Source organism: Hippoglossus hippoglossus, chromosome 19, assembly GCF_009819705.1.
Source record: "Hippoglossus hippoglossus isolate fHipHip1 chromosome 19, fHipHip1.pri, whole genome shotgun sequence".
Classification (NCBI taxonomy): domain Eukaryota; kingdom Metazoa; phylum Chordata; class Actinopteri; order Pleuronectiformes; family Pleuronectidae; genus Hippoglossus; species Hippoglossus hippoglossus.
In genome coordinates this window covers 8,898,504-8,915,716 of record NC_047169.1, presented here as the reverse complement: position 1 = coordinate 8,915,716, position 17,213 = coordinate 8,898,504, and the positions used below count along the sequence as shown (strand labels likewise).

Below are 17,213 nucleotides of genomic sequence, written 5' to 3'. Positions count from 1 at the left end.
GACACCTGGCCTGTGCAGGACAAAAACAAATGATGACATAAGTATAAATAAATAAATGAATAACAGTAGCAATACAGACATAGCTTCCTGTCAAAATATAATAATGAATAAATGCATAAATAAAATATTTGTAGATATTTATTAATAAAGGCAGAAATACAGAAGTAAACATATATAAATCAAGAAATGTAGAAATATATAAATAAATAAACAAATACATGTGGAAATACAGAAATAAACTAGGGCTACGTTGTATCACTAACAGGCTGAGCACAGGCATTTTGAAGCCTGTTGCGGTTAGTGGAGAGCGATCAACTAAAAGTACGAAAGTAACTAAAAAGTAACTAAAAGTACAAAAGTAACTAAAAAGTAACTAAAAGTACGAAAGTAACTAAAAGTACAAAAGTAACTAAAAGTACGAAAGTAACTAAAAGTACGAAAGAACAAAAAACAAGACATTTCCTGTTTCCACCAGGGGGCGCTGTGATTTTAAGTCAAGATTTTTGTGTAGATGTCCCCAGGCCGGGACTCTTGTCTTACATGTCTAGTTTGGAACTCGATTGGAACAAATATGTCAGAGATACAGAACCTCATGTTTTGATGGCGTGTAATCAAACTTTGATGCCACGCCACGGTCACACCGTGTGACGAAATCAAATATACCGAGGCAGATTATATCTCCATCTTGTTGAGATGACATTCCCAGAAGTTGAAGTTGATCTGATGAAAGCCCTAGGACAAGTTCATCAGAGTAAAATTGTAGAAAATGGCCAAAATGGCCACCAAAGCCAAAATAGCGGGCTTCCTGTTTGGTCTAGCATATTTATCCAAGAGACTTTTTTGTTTGTCATGAAAAGACATGTCCCTATCGATTTTTGTAGATGTCGGCCAATCGTAGTGCCGGGGCTATCCTTTAGGGGGCGCTAGTCAGTTATTTTGCCACGCCCATTCCTTAAAACCATATAAATGTCTGCAGGGGGCTGTTGCTACACAAATGTAGTTTGAGTGAGATAGAGCCATGAACACGGAAGTTACAGCAATTTCGTGTGTCACGATAAATAAATAAACAAACAGATCAGAAAATCGTATTTATTTATTCTTTGGATTTATGTATTTATTTTTGCATGTATTCAAACTTGCGGACGTTTCATGTATTTTTCCATGACTGATTATCGTGTTTCGTGGTCATTCATCTTTTCCTTCTTTATTGTTTTATAATAAATTGTTGTTATGTAAAAGAAGAATTGAACTCGCCCTTACACGCAATCAGCTGACGGAGTTGCACCATAGGGGGCGTGTCGTATAGAGGGGGGCGAGGCTGTGACGATGACACGTGAACCTATCCGCGGTGACGCTGCTGCTGCTTATACCGCCTCACGTGTCCAGCCGAACCTGCAGCTCCACCAGCGGACCAGACTCACGCACCATCCGGGAGGAAGCTTCACCTTCAGGGACACCGCGTCACCTCTTCTCTGGTACCGTCTCCTCCATTACACCCTGTATCTGCTGTATCCACAGACCCGGGGGGGGGGGGGCAGGGTTAGCTTTAGCTCGCTAGCCGGTGCTGCCATCCAGGAAGCGAAGCCCTCCTGTGTGGTTAGCGATGATCTTAAAATCTACAGTTGATCGAGGGGGGGGGGGGGACGTGTTTTGATTTTGAACATACGTCCACCAGCTAAAACGTGTCTGTGACTATCACATGGATCTGGAAGCGCACAGTGTAATGGGGCTGCTGGGGCTGACTATCATCTGGCAACAGGAGCTGGTGCTTAATTCTTAATTTAGCTCCTGGCTGTGGTGTTGGTGGGTGTGGATGGAGGCAGAGCCCCACCGACCTATCATGTCCCATCAGGAGCACAGGTCCAATGTCCTTGAATCTGTCCAGGCCCTGGGACTCTGTGTATTTATTCACTGTGCCAGGTTATTTATTATTCCCCGTGTTATCTATTGACATGCTGTCCAGGATATGTCTCAGCTGGTACGTTTGAAAAAACAAAAACAGTTTTTTTTGGGCTCGCCCAGACACTTCTAAAGCTTCCAGTGTCATCATGACATAACAGGAACCTTATGAGTCAGTGTTAAAACATTTGGAAATAAACATGTACAAGCAGTACTAGCTGGTCCTAGTGAAGGAGAACTTCTGCTGGGATTGTGATGAAATAGAAAAGTCTGGAACTCCACAGTGGAGCTGCCACTCTGCTGTGGTTTTATCTTTTGTTAGGCCCAGACAAAGCAAAAGTCTGTCAGTGAATGTGGGGGGAAAAAGACGCGTGGTTCAGCAGACCTGCAAATTCCCGTGTGCTCTGTGGAATTAGCTGTGTATTAGATTATCAGGGCCCGGAATTTGTAGATTTTACTGATGCCTTTGGTGACAGCATCGCAGCCGATGAGGGAAACAGGATTTACGTGTTTATTGAGAGGGGAGGGCTGGGAATACATCTTTCGAGGACATGAGACCAGCCAACTCCCAATCCACAGAGCACAAACAATATTAGCAGTGACTATTAAACCATCAAAGGCAGGTAATACAACAAAGTTAAAAATGATCAAAGAGAGGAGCAAGTAACACCAGAGATAAAACGTAGGATGTTAAAAGGCAAATCAATTCTGATAACCTTAATAAGTAAAATGATATAATATATATCTAAATGAAACGGTTTAAAACGTATACACCTGCCAAACAGTCAGTAAGTCATATAAATAGACAGTTAAAACTATCAAGGATAAAAACAACAACAAAACAAATAAGTTATGGTCTTTGTATACTATGAATACTAAACTGAATTATTTTTCTTTTTGTCATAGCTCCATACAATCATGAAGGGAATGATCCTTCAGCTCAGCCGCAGCCTGAGCCGCGCCGCCCCTGTCCTCCGCAGCAGCGTCTACTTGGGTACGCATTCTGCCTCCAGCGCCACCTCCAAACTGAGGGTCGAACGCCCGCTCACCCCAGAGGAAATCTACGCCCGCGAGGACAAGCACGGAGCACACAACTACCATCCCCTGCCTGTGGCCTTAGAGCGAGGGGAGGGTGAGTTCAACGACAGATGCTCACAGATGTTTTTAACCTATAACCTCCGGTCGTTTCCCTCAAAATATTATTCATCTCTTACAAATTATCCCAGAGACTTCTCAAGAGCTTGTGTGTTTTCCTTGACTTCAGGCGTCTACGTGTGGGACGTGGAGGGCAACCGCTATTATGACTTCCTGAGTGCTTACAGCGCCGTCAACCAGGGGCACTGCCACCCAAAGATCATAGCTGCGCTCAACGCCCAGGCCTCCAAACTCACCCTGACCTCCAGAGCTTTCTACAACGACGTGCTCGGGGCCTACGAGGAGTACATCACGGACATGTTTGGCTACGACAAAGTTTTACCCATGAACACAGGTGAGGAAAAGCGCCCGGAGCATTTTTCGAAAGGTTTCTTGTGTAGGTTCATGTTGACGCTTGTTTTTTTACCCATGTGACGAATTAGGTGTTGAAGGTGGCGAGACGGCCTGTAAGCTCGCCCGCAAATGGGCTTACAATGTAAAGGGCGTTCCGAAGAACAAGGCCAAAATCATTTTTGCCGGTAAGTAAATATCTGACTTGAATCCTACTGTTTGGAAGCTCAACTTATCTCTGTGGCTTGATTTGTTGAAGTAAATTAGCCGGGAGCGCAAACATTATATTAATACAACAATGAGACTACCCAGCAGTCCCAGCATTAAGATTGAATCTGAGAACGATATGACAAATCTGCGGTTTTCTTCCCACTTGTTGATCAGATGGGAATTTCTGGGGCCGCACCTTGGCGGCCATCTCCAGCTCCACGGACCCCAGCAGCTACGAAGGTTTCGGCCCCTACATGCCAGGGTTTGAGCTCATCCCATTCAATGACATACCTGCACTGGAGGTACAAGTTTCTGACACACACACACACACACACACACACACACACACACACACACACACACACACACACACACACACACACACAGTACACATCCACTTTCTAAGTTGTTTTCATTTGTTTGAAACTGGTTTCTCTAAACTGATGCATTTATTCGCTATGTTCAACCCAGCTGTTAACCCAGGATGTTAAAGGCAGCAAAAGTTTCATCATACTTGTCTGTGGTAATGTTCTTGGCAGACGAATGCAACTTGCAGGAACTCGATCTGCTGCCAAATTATTTTTTATTTAGTGTTTCTTTCCCCCCCCCTGACAAGCCCAACCTGGAGGAAAACAAAAACAAACATCAGCTGCTTTTGAAATGAAGGAAAGTTGTTAGACTTGTAGTTGAAGGTGTATCTTATTTTGACATTATAATCCTCCTAAGTTCAAAAACGATGTATATTTCATAATATCCTCTATAACCAGCTGTTGACTGAAGTTGTTACTGCTGCTTTTACAACTGTCAGCCGCTGCTTTTCTTTGTAAACACAAGAGCCTAATGATTGACTAAAACAGTACGTCTTTATTGACAGAGGTTATCTGGGACACGGATAAAAATGTCTGACCCTTTTTATTTCTTTCCAGCAAGCCTTCCAAGACCCACACGTGGCAGCTTTCATGGTGGAGCCCATCCAGGGCGAGGCCGGGGTGGTGGTGCCCGACCAGGGCTACCTGACCAAAGTCAGAGAGCTTTGCACCAAATACAACGTAAGTCAAGACACCACGAATTTGTGTTTTTGTTCACAGCTCGTCTCCTGATACCTCTTTTTCAACATGAGATACTTGTTTTGCGTTCATCATGTGTCAGAAACATCAACATGCCCCCTCGCCTGCGGACATTTTACCAGGGGGCTGATAGGGAAAGTTCTAGAAAATGTCCAGAGCAGATGACTTGGACATTTGTATTCTCACAAACAGCCTCTCTGTAACATTTCCGGTAAATGTCCAGACTTCAGTGCATGTTTGAAAGCAGCTTTACCATTTTTTAATTTATAGTAAAACAGTATATTTTGCATTATCTTCTCTATCTGACCAATTCAATTATTCTGCGTGAAGCTTCCTGGGTTTAAGAATGTGATGTTGACTTCAAACAGCCCGCAGGCATCCGAGCAGTGAATAACAAATACTGGAGAGTGCTAATGCTTCTCATGGTGCTTGGGAAGACGGGTGGAGTGAAACTAAACTGAAACTTAAAGTGGATACTAATGTGTAGTTTGGCAACACAACAACAACTTAAAATTCATCAAGGTGCTTTCTGGGAAATGGCTGCATTACACCAAAAGGCTAGAGGCAACATTTTCTTAAGCCATAACCCAGACATGCCCTGGGGGTAAAGTGTAGAGAATTGGGTCTGGGAGGTTACCTGCAGTTTTCACACATGCACAACGCAGCGGGAGGTTCTCTGCACAGACACATTCACAACAGCAGCAAATCATTCACTATATACGGAATGTGCATCAGGCAGAGGCAGGAAGTGACCTATTACTTCCCTTACGGAGATCACGGGATCATGTTTACAACACCCTGACACGTCGTTATGGAAACGCTTTTTCACCGGGAGGTATTTGTCTTTTTTTTTCTTTTTTGCGTCTGTCGCCTGTTAGTGAGCAAGAAAGTCTCCAGATAGTCCGGAGGCTCCCACTTTGAAAAGGGTGTTCCCACGTACACAGAAAATACGGAGGATCTGCAGAGTTCAGTGCACGTCTGAATGCAGCTTTACAGTTTACGTGGAGAACAAGTATTTCCTATATACACAGCTCCCTTAGCTCTGTGTCCTCTGTGTCTTGTCCAGGTGTTGTGGATCGCTGATGAGGTGCAGACAGGCCTGGCGCGTACCGGCCGGCGGCTGGCCGTGGACCACGAGGAGGTCCGTCCAGACATGGTGATTCTGGGCAAAGCTCTCTCTGGAGGAGTTTACCCTGTGAGTTTGTTGTCGCTCAGTCACACTTCATATACCATTACAGATTTGCCATATTGTATTTTATTCGGTACCTGACAAGTCCAGGAGTATAGATCATAGCAGCGATGTAAACTAATCTTTGCATGAACCAATCTGTGTGTCAGATATCTGCTGTGCTGTGTGATGATGAGATAATGCTGACCATCAAACCCGGGGAACACGGCTCCACATACGGAGGAAACCCTGTGGCCTGTCAGGTTGCAATCGCAGCACTTGAGGTCAGTGTTAACGTGCACTGTATCCATTTCTTGTTTACCTACCCTTTAACAAATCATCACTTTCCCCTTCGTTTTAAACTGACTTAATGTCAAGTGTAATAAAAACGTTTTTTTTATGTAAAAATTCTTACATCCAGGTGATGGAGGAGGAGAAGCTGGCAGAGAACGCTCAGAAAATGGGAGAGCTGCTGCGGAGCGAGTTGAGAAAACTGCCCAAAGACATAGTGACAAAGGTCAGAGGAAAAGGTCTCCTCAACGCTATCGTCATCAAAGAGGCTAAAGGTCAGTTTGAGCCCTTAATTGGTTATTTTAGATGTAGAATTCTTTCATTTACATTGAATTAGTGGAACAAAATATCATAGGAGCCCTAATATCAAAAAGTGATACCGATAAATGTGATAAAAATGTTTTCTGGTGGTTCAAGGCAGCTTCATACGTTCCTTATAGACTTTATTTGCATCTTGCTTTCACTTAATGAAGCTCTACATGTATTTTAACCACCTCCCTCTCCTCTCAGAATACGATGCCTGGAAGGTGTGCTTACGTCTCCGTGACAACGGACTACTGGCCAAGCCCACCCACGGCGACATCATCCGCTTTGCTCCTCCCCTCGTCATCAAGGAGCACGAGCTGCTCGAATGTGCGGACATCATCCAGAGAACCATCATGTCCTTCTAAACTTCTGTTTAGTAACACAGAAAACACATCCTTCAAATCGACGATCCACATTAGCTGAAGCTGTGACTTGTGGAAAAGTCACAGATTTATTAGTTGTTTCTTATTTCTCGTTGTTTTCGTTTTCTTCAAAGATGAAGGCTCTTTGAAGGGCATTACTGTAGATATACAGTATAAAGAGACTGTGTGTGGAGTGGGCTTCTGTGAGGATACAATGGCACTTTAGAAAAATGTCTGTAAAGATAACGGCTCCTTTAGAGCGCCTCGAGAAAGACTGCAACACTTCGGTGGTTTTTCTGAAATGTTCTTAATTTGTTTTTACACCAAATTCATCTAAAGTTAGATTTTCACTGGTAATGTAAATAATGCAGTGAGTCTTGGATGAAACATTTTTTAATTAAAAAAGGACAAGCGGTTTTACCAGTGAACTAAAGTGTAAAGTAACAGACGTTATTTTAACTTTATCATCAGAGGCACAAAATTAAATCCCGCTTTTGTGTAGAACTTCAGTGTTACACAAAAGGAAGTCCAACTGTCACTCACATGAAAACCCTGTCTGCAGTACAGTCGTACAGACAATAGCTCACAGTTGTATTAGTTACTCCGCTACTGCTGCCTGCTAACAGTCACCTTGTTACCTAAACTTCTGGGTTATTCAAAATCCCAATAGCAGAGATTCACAAACCGATTTAAAAAAGCCTTGAAATGTGAATTTACTCTCCAGATTCCAGGTCTTGAATGATTTCATAAACTTTCCATGTCGGAAACAATCATGACGGCATTTTAATTTAAAATCGTTTATTTTAATTTAACCTAAGTTATGACTGTAACTTTTCTGGGAGCTGTTACTATTGAAATTTTTATGCTCCTTCATTTTGTGTAATTTGTGGCGTTTATTTTATTTCTGCGAGGAAATATGTTGTGTGAGGCTACTGGCCGTTAGGGAGGACCTGTGCTTCTTGCTTCTGATGAATGTTTTAACTGTCGCAAAACAATCAATTGCAAAGACTATATAACATTTCACCTTGTTACAAAACTCGTTCCTTAAATAAACGACTGCTGTCTCGTCTTGACTTGTCTCGCTGTTAGTATTAGTGTTAGAACTGTTGCCCAACAAGAACAGAATGTTCTTTGAGTCTGAATGTCCTCTTGGTCTCTGTGTGGGATTTTTCCGTCTTCCTCCCACAGTCCAAAAACATGCAGATAAGGTCAGCTGGAAACTTGGAATCAACCGTTGGTGTGAATGTTTGTCTCTGTATGTTAGCTGGGCCAAAAGATGGCGACCTGTCCAGGATGTACCCCGTGTCTCAACCAATGTCCCCTGGGAATAGATCCACCCTGGATGGAGGATGGACGTCTGTGTCACCACAAGGCAAAGCACGCAGATTATTTTCACATTGGCCAATACTGTCTGTGCACCTAGTCCAGTATTATGCAATGATATATATATATATATATATTATATATATCTCTGACACTAGATGGTGCTGTGCCCTCATTGAATCTTTACAATTACGAGTAGTTAGATGAAGTAGCAAGCAAACAGGTTAAATGCCTTTTTAGGTAACAGGAGGAAATGTGGTGATATTACAGTCACACTGATGATCAATTTCCAGACTTTGTGACTGATCTTGGTGGAACTGCAGAGCACGTGTGATGAGGCACAAACTGGATGATCGGATGAAACAAGTCACAATTGTCCTGAGCAGCAGGACACTGGCACACTTACAGACTTTGATATATTCACACTAGTCATTCCCAAGAGAAACAACAACAGACTGTATCCGCATCTAATTTCTTATATAACAACAATATAAACAGCAGTAGCTTCATAATTAATACAGCAAAACAGGCCTGAAACATGGAATCAGATCAAATATCACCACCGATACATGCACATGTGTGTGTATAACATATGTAGATTTAATTAAAGAACAAGAACGCGTTGCAAAAACAATATTTTTAGAAATTTGAAATAAATGTGAAATTGGGGACTTGCTGGCAAACTCTCCCACTCAATCTGTGAGATCAGCAGAGCCTGACAAGCTCTCATTAGTCAGCAGTAATTAACAAACCACAGGGTCTCCGCTCCTCTCACTGCTTATTTAAAACCAGGGAAGTTGTTTAGGAAAGGCTCCAGCTACATATTGCATGATGTTATGGATCAATAAAATCCACTCTAATTAGTTTAGTGCTTTGCACTTTTACAGGTACGCTCCAGGCCAGCTGCACTTAGAAGACCTTGTGTTGAGGGTGTTTTGGGCACTATTATCTCATTTATTTTTTATTACTTGGACGTACACAAACTCCCACTGTCTGATTTCCCGGTCAATTAACAGCAGGAGTTACATTTATGCTGCTGAACCCGGGAGTAAAGCTACTAAACACCAAAAGGTCGGCTTGCTGGCTTGTCCCACTTTTTTCAGTCGCATCAGAATGTTGTTCACACTAACAGGTGAAGCATTTTGCTGCATGTTGGCTATAATACATTTTTAGGATGCAGATGTCTTTTTAATGTATTTTGACGATGTGACCTTGCGGAGGATCGTTACCTGAATCTGCAGCTCCTGTCGACTTTAATGTGCGTTTAAGCTTTTGAAGCTTAGTTGATTTAGTGATTGACTAATAAAAACTACACAGCAGCTAAAGAGACACACCTGTCAGCATTAAAAAGACTTAAGAGAGTGAATACTGTGCTTAAATACACCAAGTGGCCAGAAACGCAACCGTGTGCTAACAAGTTTGGCATATTTTCAAGGTTTAATGTGCCGAGGAGCTTATGTTTTTGTCTCCTGTCCATTTGTTTGTTGGTTTGTTGGTTTGTCAGCAGGATTATTGAGGATCTACTGAACGGATTTCCACAAAACTTGGAACCTAGCACACATAAAACTGGTTTCATAAGGGGACGTTTGGGTTATACGCTCTAATATTTTCAAATTGGAGTGAAAAGGTAAGTTTCTGAACTGCTTTATACTGTAAAGTAAAATAACGTAAATAATTAAATACACTTTCCACCACTGGCTATAAGCTCTAATCTTCCCTGACCTTCAGTTTGCTACCTAATGATCAGATTACTATAGATAACTACAGGGCTTGTAGTTCAGGGGCACGTCGGCCCACGATGTAGGGCAGGTCATTATTTTCATATGAAGCGGAGCAGAGAGCAGCGAGTCCCAGAGTTTGCTTGTGAAATATGAGTGGAATTCGGCCTGGCAGGAGAAATGAGGAATAACACCGGGTGACACCGTGCAATACGCTTGTGTCCTGCCTGGGCTTTGATCCTGCGCTGTGTGGAGACCTGCATCCCGAGCCGCCATGATAGGGGGAAGGCATGATGTATTCCACAAATGAGCTCCAGTTTTGGCAGGGGAGTGACAGGCCACAGGCTCTGTGAGGATCTGGGAACACCGAGGTCCAGGCTCCAAGCAGGGCTTTTGACAGCCTCAGCCAAAACCTAGAGACGCTCCTGTAAAGCTACTTGAATTTCCCCACCACGCGCTCGGTGCCAACACTCAGCCTGGCCTATTCGAGCATGTGGCGTGAGGCTGGCTTCAAAGACCGACGTGTGCTCCACCACAATTCCACGGACCAAGAAGGTCAAGAGGGACTCATGCAGACTGGATAGCTGCTCTCGTTCCTCTCTCTCTCTCTCTCAGCTCTTTGTTCCTCACCTCCTCTTTTGTCTTCCCTCTTTTTTTTCTCCTTCTCAGACTCATTTTTTTTTTTAACTCTGTTATCTTTCCCTTGTCTCTTCTCTCTTCCTGCCCCTTTGTCTCTCTCTCTCTCTCCGCCAGCCCATTTGTATTCACCCCTTACATAATGGGGAAATCAGATTGTGGTGCTTTGCAAGGATGTAATCAAAGGGCCATGGCTGAAATATAATTCAGGTAAAGTTGCAGTTAAGAAGAGGATGAATTATAAAGCTCTGTCTCCATTAAATGTGTGGAAAATAAGGTGTCGGCCTGAGAATTATGACGGATACCGCGCTGGGCGGCATAAGCTATTCATTTTTTTTCCTGGACCACGAATAAATCTGAGAAAATGTTGGGCTCGCCTGCCAGTGTTCATATTAATGGACCTTTTGCATTAAGTTTATGACACCTGAGTGCATGGATGAAATACATGTGCATCTTAAAGGGCAAAAGACACATAATCCTTCAAGAGTTATGTGCACTGACCATTTTCTCCCCTCCTCCAGGAGCCACTTCCAGTTCCCACCATGCAGAGGGGTTATTATGTATTGATCAAGTGCAGCAAGGTTCTCAGAAGGACGATTTCCTCCCCGCACATCTGAGGCCCCACTTGGGACATGAGACACTCACGCCATTGGTTTCAGTCATCACACCCTCACTTGGTTAATTTCTGGGCTGCAGGCCTGCGTGCAAAGAGGACACGGTCTCGGTTTTATAATTTGCAGAACACACATGATTTTCATTGTTCTCAAATGAAGTACACGTTTACTCATACAGAAGAACAACACAGATGTCATGTACAAAAAAAGGGACACTACAAATGACACAGAAAAAAATCTCCCTAAATTGTATTTATGTCGGCTCTTGTCACCAAAAAGCTCTCAAATGTTGTTGCCTTTCCAAGTTGACATCTTCTTCGGCATCCTCTGCGTGGATGGCTGCTCTTCTCCATCCTCCTTTTTGACATTTTTATATTTGGATCCATCAATATATACATATCTACTGGAAAATGTCAGTATCTGTGTTTTAGCTTTAAAACTTTATTCAAGTGAAGTTACTTCAAAAACAAGCAAAAATATTTTCCCCCCCGTCTTTAAATGAATGGCATTTTTTATGTAATTTCCCACTTCCCACAGATTTCATTTACGCAAAGGCCAATAATAAACAGTGTCCTCACACTGCAGTGATCATGCAGGAAATTAGATGAATCACATTGAAGAGTATCTGATGCATTACGTTTCTGTGTGCTTCTCTGGCCCCCGTGGTACTGAATGTAAAATGTCTGGCTGTGACTCCACTTTATGCACGAGGAGGATGACTCATGTTTCTGTTGTTCATGTCTCTGGACATGCTCTCTTCACTTTGTGTTAGAAAACAACAACTCAATTACAAATTTGTTTAATTGCATTATCCGCAGCTGGGAGCATGGCCCTGCGTGTTTTTGACTTGAAAGGCACGATGAGATTTAATGGACTTCCACTGGTTCGAGTTTGGTTTCAGTGTAATGAATGAGGAGAGGTTCACAGTGGAGGAAAGTGATGGTTAAAACCAAGACCCTGGGTGGTGAGAGTCTATTTCCAGGTTGTGATTCACTGAATTGGCTTTTAGAATTAATGTGAGCCCATGATATCAGCATTTCCAAAAATATATACAGGAAAATTGTGTGGCACATAATGAAGTGAAGCCAAAACATCTGCATCGCCCCCTGGTGGCTGGCTGCATGGGGCTTGGGCTAAACTAATGTGCTAAACTGTTGTGATTGACAGCTGAGATTGACGCTTGATTGGTCGAGCTCCATCACTGCTACGCAAACTCTGCCTCCAAATGACGTCATTGTCGCAACATGGCAGCGTCATTTCTGGACGGTGAGAAAGAAACGTTGGCTTCGCTTTTGTGGAGATGTCATGTCGTCCATCTTTATGTGAAGTCTATGGGCAGTACCTACAAGCTTGTGGATTTCTGCTGCCCTCCAGTGGCCAAAAAATGGAAAACAAACTCAGTAGCCGCAACTTTAAATCTGATTTAATTATTTTAAACTAATATTAGGTAAAATTTATCATGTCAGAGTCATGCAACTTATTCCTAAAGTTGATATTTCAGTTGGTTTCGTGTGCAGCTTCTCCTCCAGTAGGAGGTACAAGGCCCACATGTGGCAGCCACAACACTGCGACCACAGTAAAATGAGCCCACGCCACCACTTGCGGCCATAAAATACGCCTTCGGGTATTTGGAGGCTGCAAACGCCGCAGACAGCAGCAGTCAGCATGGCTTTGCCTTTTTTTCGCCGCCCTCTTCTCTTTTCAGGTCAACGAAAGTGGCTGGTGGCAAGTCGTCTAACTCAGCCGAGGCCGTACACAAACTGATGCTCCGTAAGGACCTGGCTTTACGCTACAGACGCACCACAACAGCTGCAGACAAAGCCTCAGTGTTTACGGAGTTCATGGCTGAGGCTCGGGAAGAGGAGGAGGAAGCAGGAAGGAGGAGGAGGGCAAGTGGGAGAGATGTAGGTCTCAGCTTCCAGTGCCGGAAAAAAAAATGACCATGGGACCACAATGGTGCCCACAGGAATTCAAGTGTCAGGGCTTGAAAACATGGAGCGGCCATCCTGCACATCAGTTTGTGTGACAAAGGAGCGGTGTAAGATACCTGGGGGAAGGAGAGGAAGAAAATGGAGGTGAGGAGGTGAAGGATAAATTGGCCTTGTACATATGGTGCTTGCTCCTTCAACAATGGGATGGGATGTGCTGGGCTGTGTGTGTGCAGCTCAGATCCAAAGAGGTTAATCAAAAGAAAAATCCATCTCTGTGTACGGAGGCAGAGACAGGAGGAGTCGTCCGAGGGAGCAAACCCGAAGCATCGCACTTGGGCTGGGCAGGCTGCCACAGAAGCTCTCAGTGTCATAAAGGATAAATCACGGCACTAAACATCGCCGCGGCGCTCTCCGTCTGATGCAGCACTCCCTCGGAGTTTGGCAAACACAAAATGTGACTTTTGAACTTCGGCAGCTTTTGTAAAAACGTCTTTCGCAGAGCAAGGCCGTCGAAAGGTACAGTACAACAATGCACAGAGCCGGCTGTTAATGCCAACACGGTGCAACACGGTGTAAAAGGAGCTGCCCTTGGCTGAAGGACGGAAAGAGCTCTCCTCTCTCATCATCCGGCTGAGGTGAAATGAATCAGCAATGTTGTTCCTGTTTGAAGTCTGAGCTAATTAATTACTAATGAGGGATGTCATATTTCATTAGATAGACCCAGTCATTAAAGAGAGGTGGGATTAATGACTGTGGATTGTGTGGATTTATTCCCACCGCCAAGGAGGTTACGTTTGTTTGTCTTGTTAGTTAGAAGCATTAAACAAAAACTACTGGACAGATTACAATGAAGGATGAAGTGTGAGTCAAGGAAGAACAAAAATTTGCCCGGGTCTGAATCAGGGGCCGAATCCAGGATTTCATTTTTGTTTTCATTGTGAGATTTGGCTTTTTTGACAAATTTCCCAGGCAATAATTCATCAGGCAAAAAACCTGACACATTTAGGGGACTGATATCTGTGAGTGTGTGAATTTGGTGCAGCTTGATTGAATTGAAGGGGATTGTTGGGCCTTGGTGGTGGGATGTGCTCTTCCGAGTGCTGTTGTAGTTTCCATAATTGACTGGATTTTAGTCATGTACAGTATAGTTTTTGTTTTTTCTATATCATAACTTATTACCTTTCTCAAACTGCAACCAATTAAACACACTAATAGATATCACTTCCCTAAATATGCCTTATTTTGTTCACCAAAACCCATGCATTACTTCACATTATCTCCTTAGCGCAGGTAATTATTAATGACATTATCTATGGACTTAGCTGCATGGCTGCTGTTGACATGCTGGAACAATACCAGCCAATATTACTCGAGAGTTTTCTGTCTGTGTGGGAAACGAGCAGCGACACCGGCAGAACAGACAGAAGCACAATCAGAGAGTGACGCTTTAATTAAAAGCTACACGCCATTTTCTGAAAAAAAAAGCAATCCCCCAAGACACGTGGTAGGTAGGAAGAAACACACGCTGAAAAGATTACTACAAGAGCAGTCGACACGCAAATGACAACCGAGCCTCCTCCGACAAAACGTGTGACATTCCTTATACGTGCGAGTAAATGTGTGGGACTCCATTTAAAGGCTGTTGCCACGTTCACACTGTTGAGGAGATTCACACCTTTCTTTTCCTTTCTGCTCCTTTTCTCCTGTGTTACAAAATTAAATTCTGTCATCACGACTTTTTAACTTGCAGTTGTGGCTCATGTGAGTCGTTCTGCAGAGCTCTGACGCTTCCTGGAAGTGTCCACAGTCCTGCTGATGCTGCACACGCAGACCTCATCGTGTGTTCGCAGCACACAGGCCGTTCCACTGGGAAGATTTAAAGCATCCTCCCTCGCCCCGCAGTCCTCCGCACCACAGCTCCGTGCCCAGAGGCTATCAGCGCTCTAGGCCCGGTGCAACAGGACGACAGCACAATATCCTCCTAGTAGCCTGGGGAGGGAATACCCACAATGCAACGTGCTGACTCTTCTGGGTTTTGTAACGATCCTTCCGTTTTTATTAGAAATTACCCTCTGTGGTGGAATCCACAAGACGACAGAGAGAATTACATTTTTTAGACATATAGGTCACATACAAAATTAATTTCAAAATCGTTTATTTGAGCAGCTCCTCTCCGCAACTTGAATACGGCCGTTGTTAGAGAATGGTTATTTGCAGATATTTAGTCTTCACCCCTTTTAAAAACGAAGCCTCTCTCTCCCTCAGACTCCCTCGATGCTTCTCCGCTGGAACTGGTTGGAAACACAACTCGCTCAAAATCACTGACCTTTTTGTTAACTGCGATTTAATGGGGTGATTAGGTCTACTTTGCTCCATTTCAAAGCATACATCCATCCTCCTAAAAGTGTTGACATTGCAATAACCCTCGCTTTCAGCGTGGCTCCTCCTAATGGCCGCTTGCTCACCAGCGAAACGCCAAACAAGCACACCCTCCACATTTTCAGGCACCGTTTTTATGAAATCCATAAATTCTGCGTATTTATGATTGGGCCGCCTGGAGCTCGTAATGAGAGTAATGAAAAGGTCTGCCTAGCAACACTTTGACCTGCCGACCAAAGGAAAACATACAGCAAGGTCCTGGTTATGCAGCGGGTGATGTCACGCCAAGGTTTTGGACTCGGGATTGGTTCTCTCTGGGTGCGTTGGTCTTATGTAAGTCTCAATGAAAATGTCTCACCGAAAAACATAAAACCCTTGACGGCACAAGGACAGATCTGTGCCTGTTTGTTTGCAGAAGCATTCCTGAGGCAGACACAGCCGGCGGGGACGGCGTTAGAGTAGAACCCCCCCGCCCCCTGAAGATTGACGGCGCTGGCTGTTTGTTGAAACACTTACAGCTCCATCAATCAATAGTTTCTATATTAAAAATTGATCGGGTGTCTTCTCTGCAGTCCCACTAAGCAGAGGCCTTTAGCCTCTTTTAGCTTGATGAGTCTGGTTGGGTCAACAAAGCGTGTCACTCTCGCATAAGGAGACCGCAGTTTGCATCCTGTCACGTACAAATATTGGTTTATTTTCAGCAAAGACATTGATCTTTCTCCTCACCTTATCCAAGTAGATTTACTTCCACGGACCTAAACAGACCTTAACCATTGAAGTGTCGGATCAGAAAAGCTTTTGATATATTGTTTAATCAAATGGGTTGTTTTGTTACGAGGGCTTGGAACACGAGGGAATTCTGGAGTGATCAGACGTCTGTGAAAATTGGAAGTGTTTTGATTTCTGTTGGGAAAAACAAAGAGAATCTTTTCCTGAGGGTGTTTTATTCGCCTTTGTGAATGCACACAAGCAAAACGCAAAATGGAATGGATCTGGAAATAAGAAAAATAACTAACTAGAATGGAACTCAGTAGAGCGCTTACCTCCGCCAAGGCCCAACAGTCCCTTAAATTCAATCAAGCCTTGTAGCTGAGGCCACATTCTGTTTCTCAGCTACACATTGATGGATACAGGTTACTAACTCCTTCATTTAAATCCATCCACTCTTACATCCTATATATAAATCCACTAGATTCAAGTACAATGAAATGCAGTTATACATCTAACCAGAGAGTGAAAATACTAATTTAAGGTGCTGATGAGGCAACAAACGATTGTATCGAGGGAAAAGATTTGAAACTAAGAAACAGATTACTGCTAATTAGCAGAAACTGGGGAGAAACACAAAGCCTTGCATTGTACTGGCAACAGATTTATATTTGTATTGGCATGCAATTGATACCAATTGTTTAATCAAAGGGGTTTTATAGGGAGGAAGGCTGTGATTACAAAGGAATTGTAAAGTAATCAGACCTCCGTGAATATTAAGTGTTTTGATTTCTGTTGGAAAGAACAAATCCTATTCTGAGGGTGTTTTACTCAACTATATGAATGTGAATAAACCAAAAGGCAAAATGGCAGGGATCTGGAGGAAAATAAGAAAAAGAACAGTAGCTGAAACAAAGCCTACACCCAACATGAAAACACATTTACATCCATCAGATCCAGATTGTTATTTGGATCCGTAATAGATTGGCAACCCTAAATATTTCAGAATTTGTTAATCAGGATTCACACTTGATTCTCGGAGAAATAGAAAAATAATTCCTTGATGCACTTCTTGATCCGAATCCACGCAAAAATGCAATGGGATCTTTCCTAACC

The 17,213-nt window shown here is 43.3% G+C and overlaps 1 protein-coding gene across 2 annotated transcripts; it reads left to right on the top strand.

Moving 5' to 3' along the window:
* The first annotated feature begins 1,300 nt into the window (after positions 1-1,300).
* oat (ornithine aminotransferase) lies at positions 1,301-7,861 on the top strand. 2 transcript variants are annotated; one of them, XM_034570263.1, is made up of 10 exons: positions 1,301-1,475; positions 2,806-3,031; positions 3,164-3,388; positions 3,477-3,572; positions 3,769-3,896; positions 4,521-4,643; positions 5,728-5,856; positions 6,000-6,113; positions 6,251-6,395; positions 6,631-7,861. In XM_034570263.1, exons 2-10 carry the CDS (start codon positions 2,818-2,820, stop codon positions 6,789-6,791), a joined length of 1,335 nt encoding a protein of 444 aa, XP_034426154.1. In that variant the 5' UTR covers positions 1,301-1,475; positions 2,806-2,817; the 3' UTR covers positions 6,792-7,861. The 2 variants fall into 2 exon arrangements, with proteins under 2 accessions (XP_034426154.1, XP_034426153.1); XM_034570262.1 differs by having other exon boundaries at positions 1,303-1,524.
* Positions 7,862-17,213: the final 9,352 nt, after the last annotated feature.

What these genes read in the sequence shown, in the direction of transcription:
- oat (XM_034570262.1), top strand. Translation starts at nt 1,327, where the DNA reads ATGACACGTGAACCTATCCGCGGTGACGCTGCTGCTGCTTATACCGCC. An exon ending in GGCCAAAATCATTTTTGCCG is followed by an intron (nt 3,573 to 3,768) that starts GTAAGTAAATAT and finishes CTTGTTGATCAG; the next exon opens with ATGGGAATTTCTGGGGCCGC. An exon ending in TCTCTGGAGGAGTTTACCCT is followed by an intron (nt 5,857 to 5,999) that starts GTGAGTTTGTTG and finishes TCTGTGTGTCAG; the next exon opens with ATATCTGCTGTGCTGTGTGA.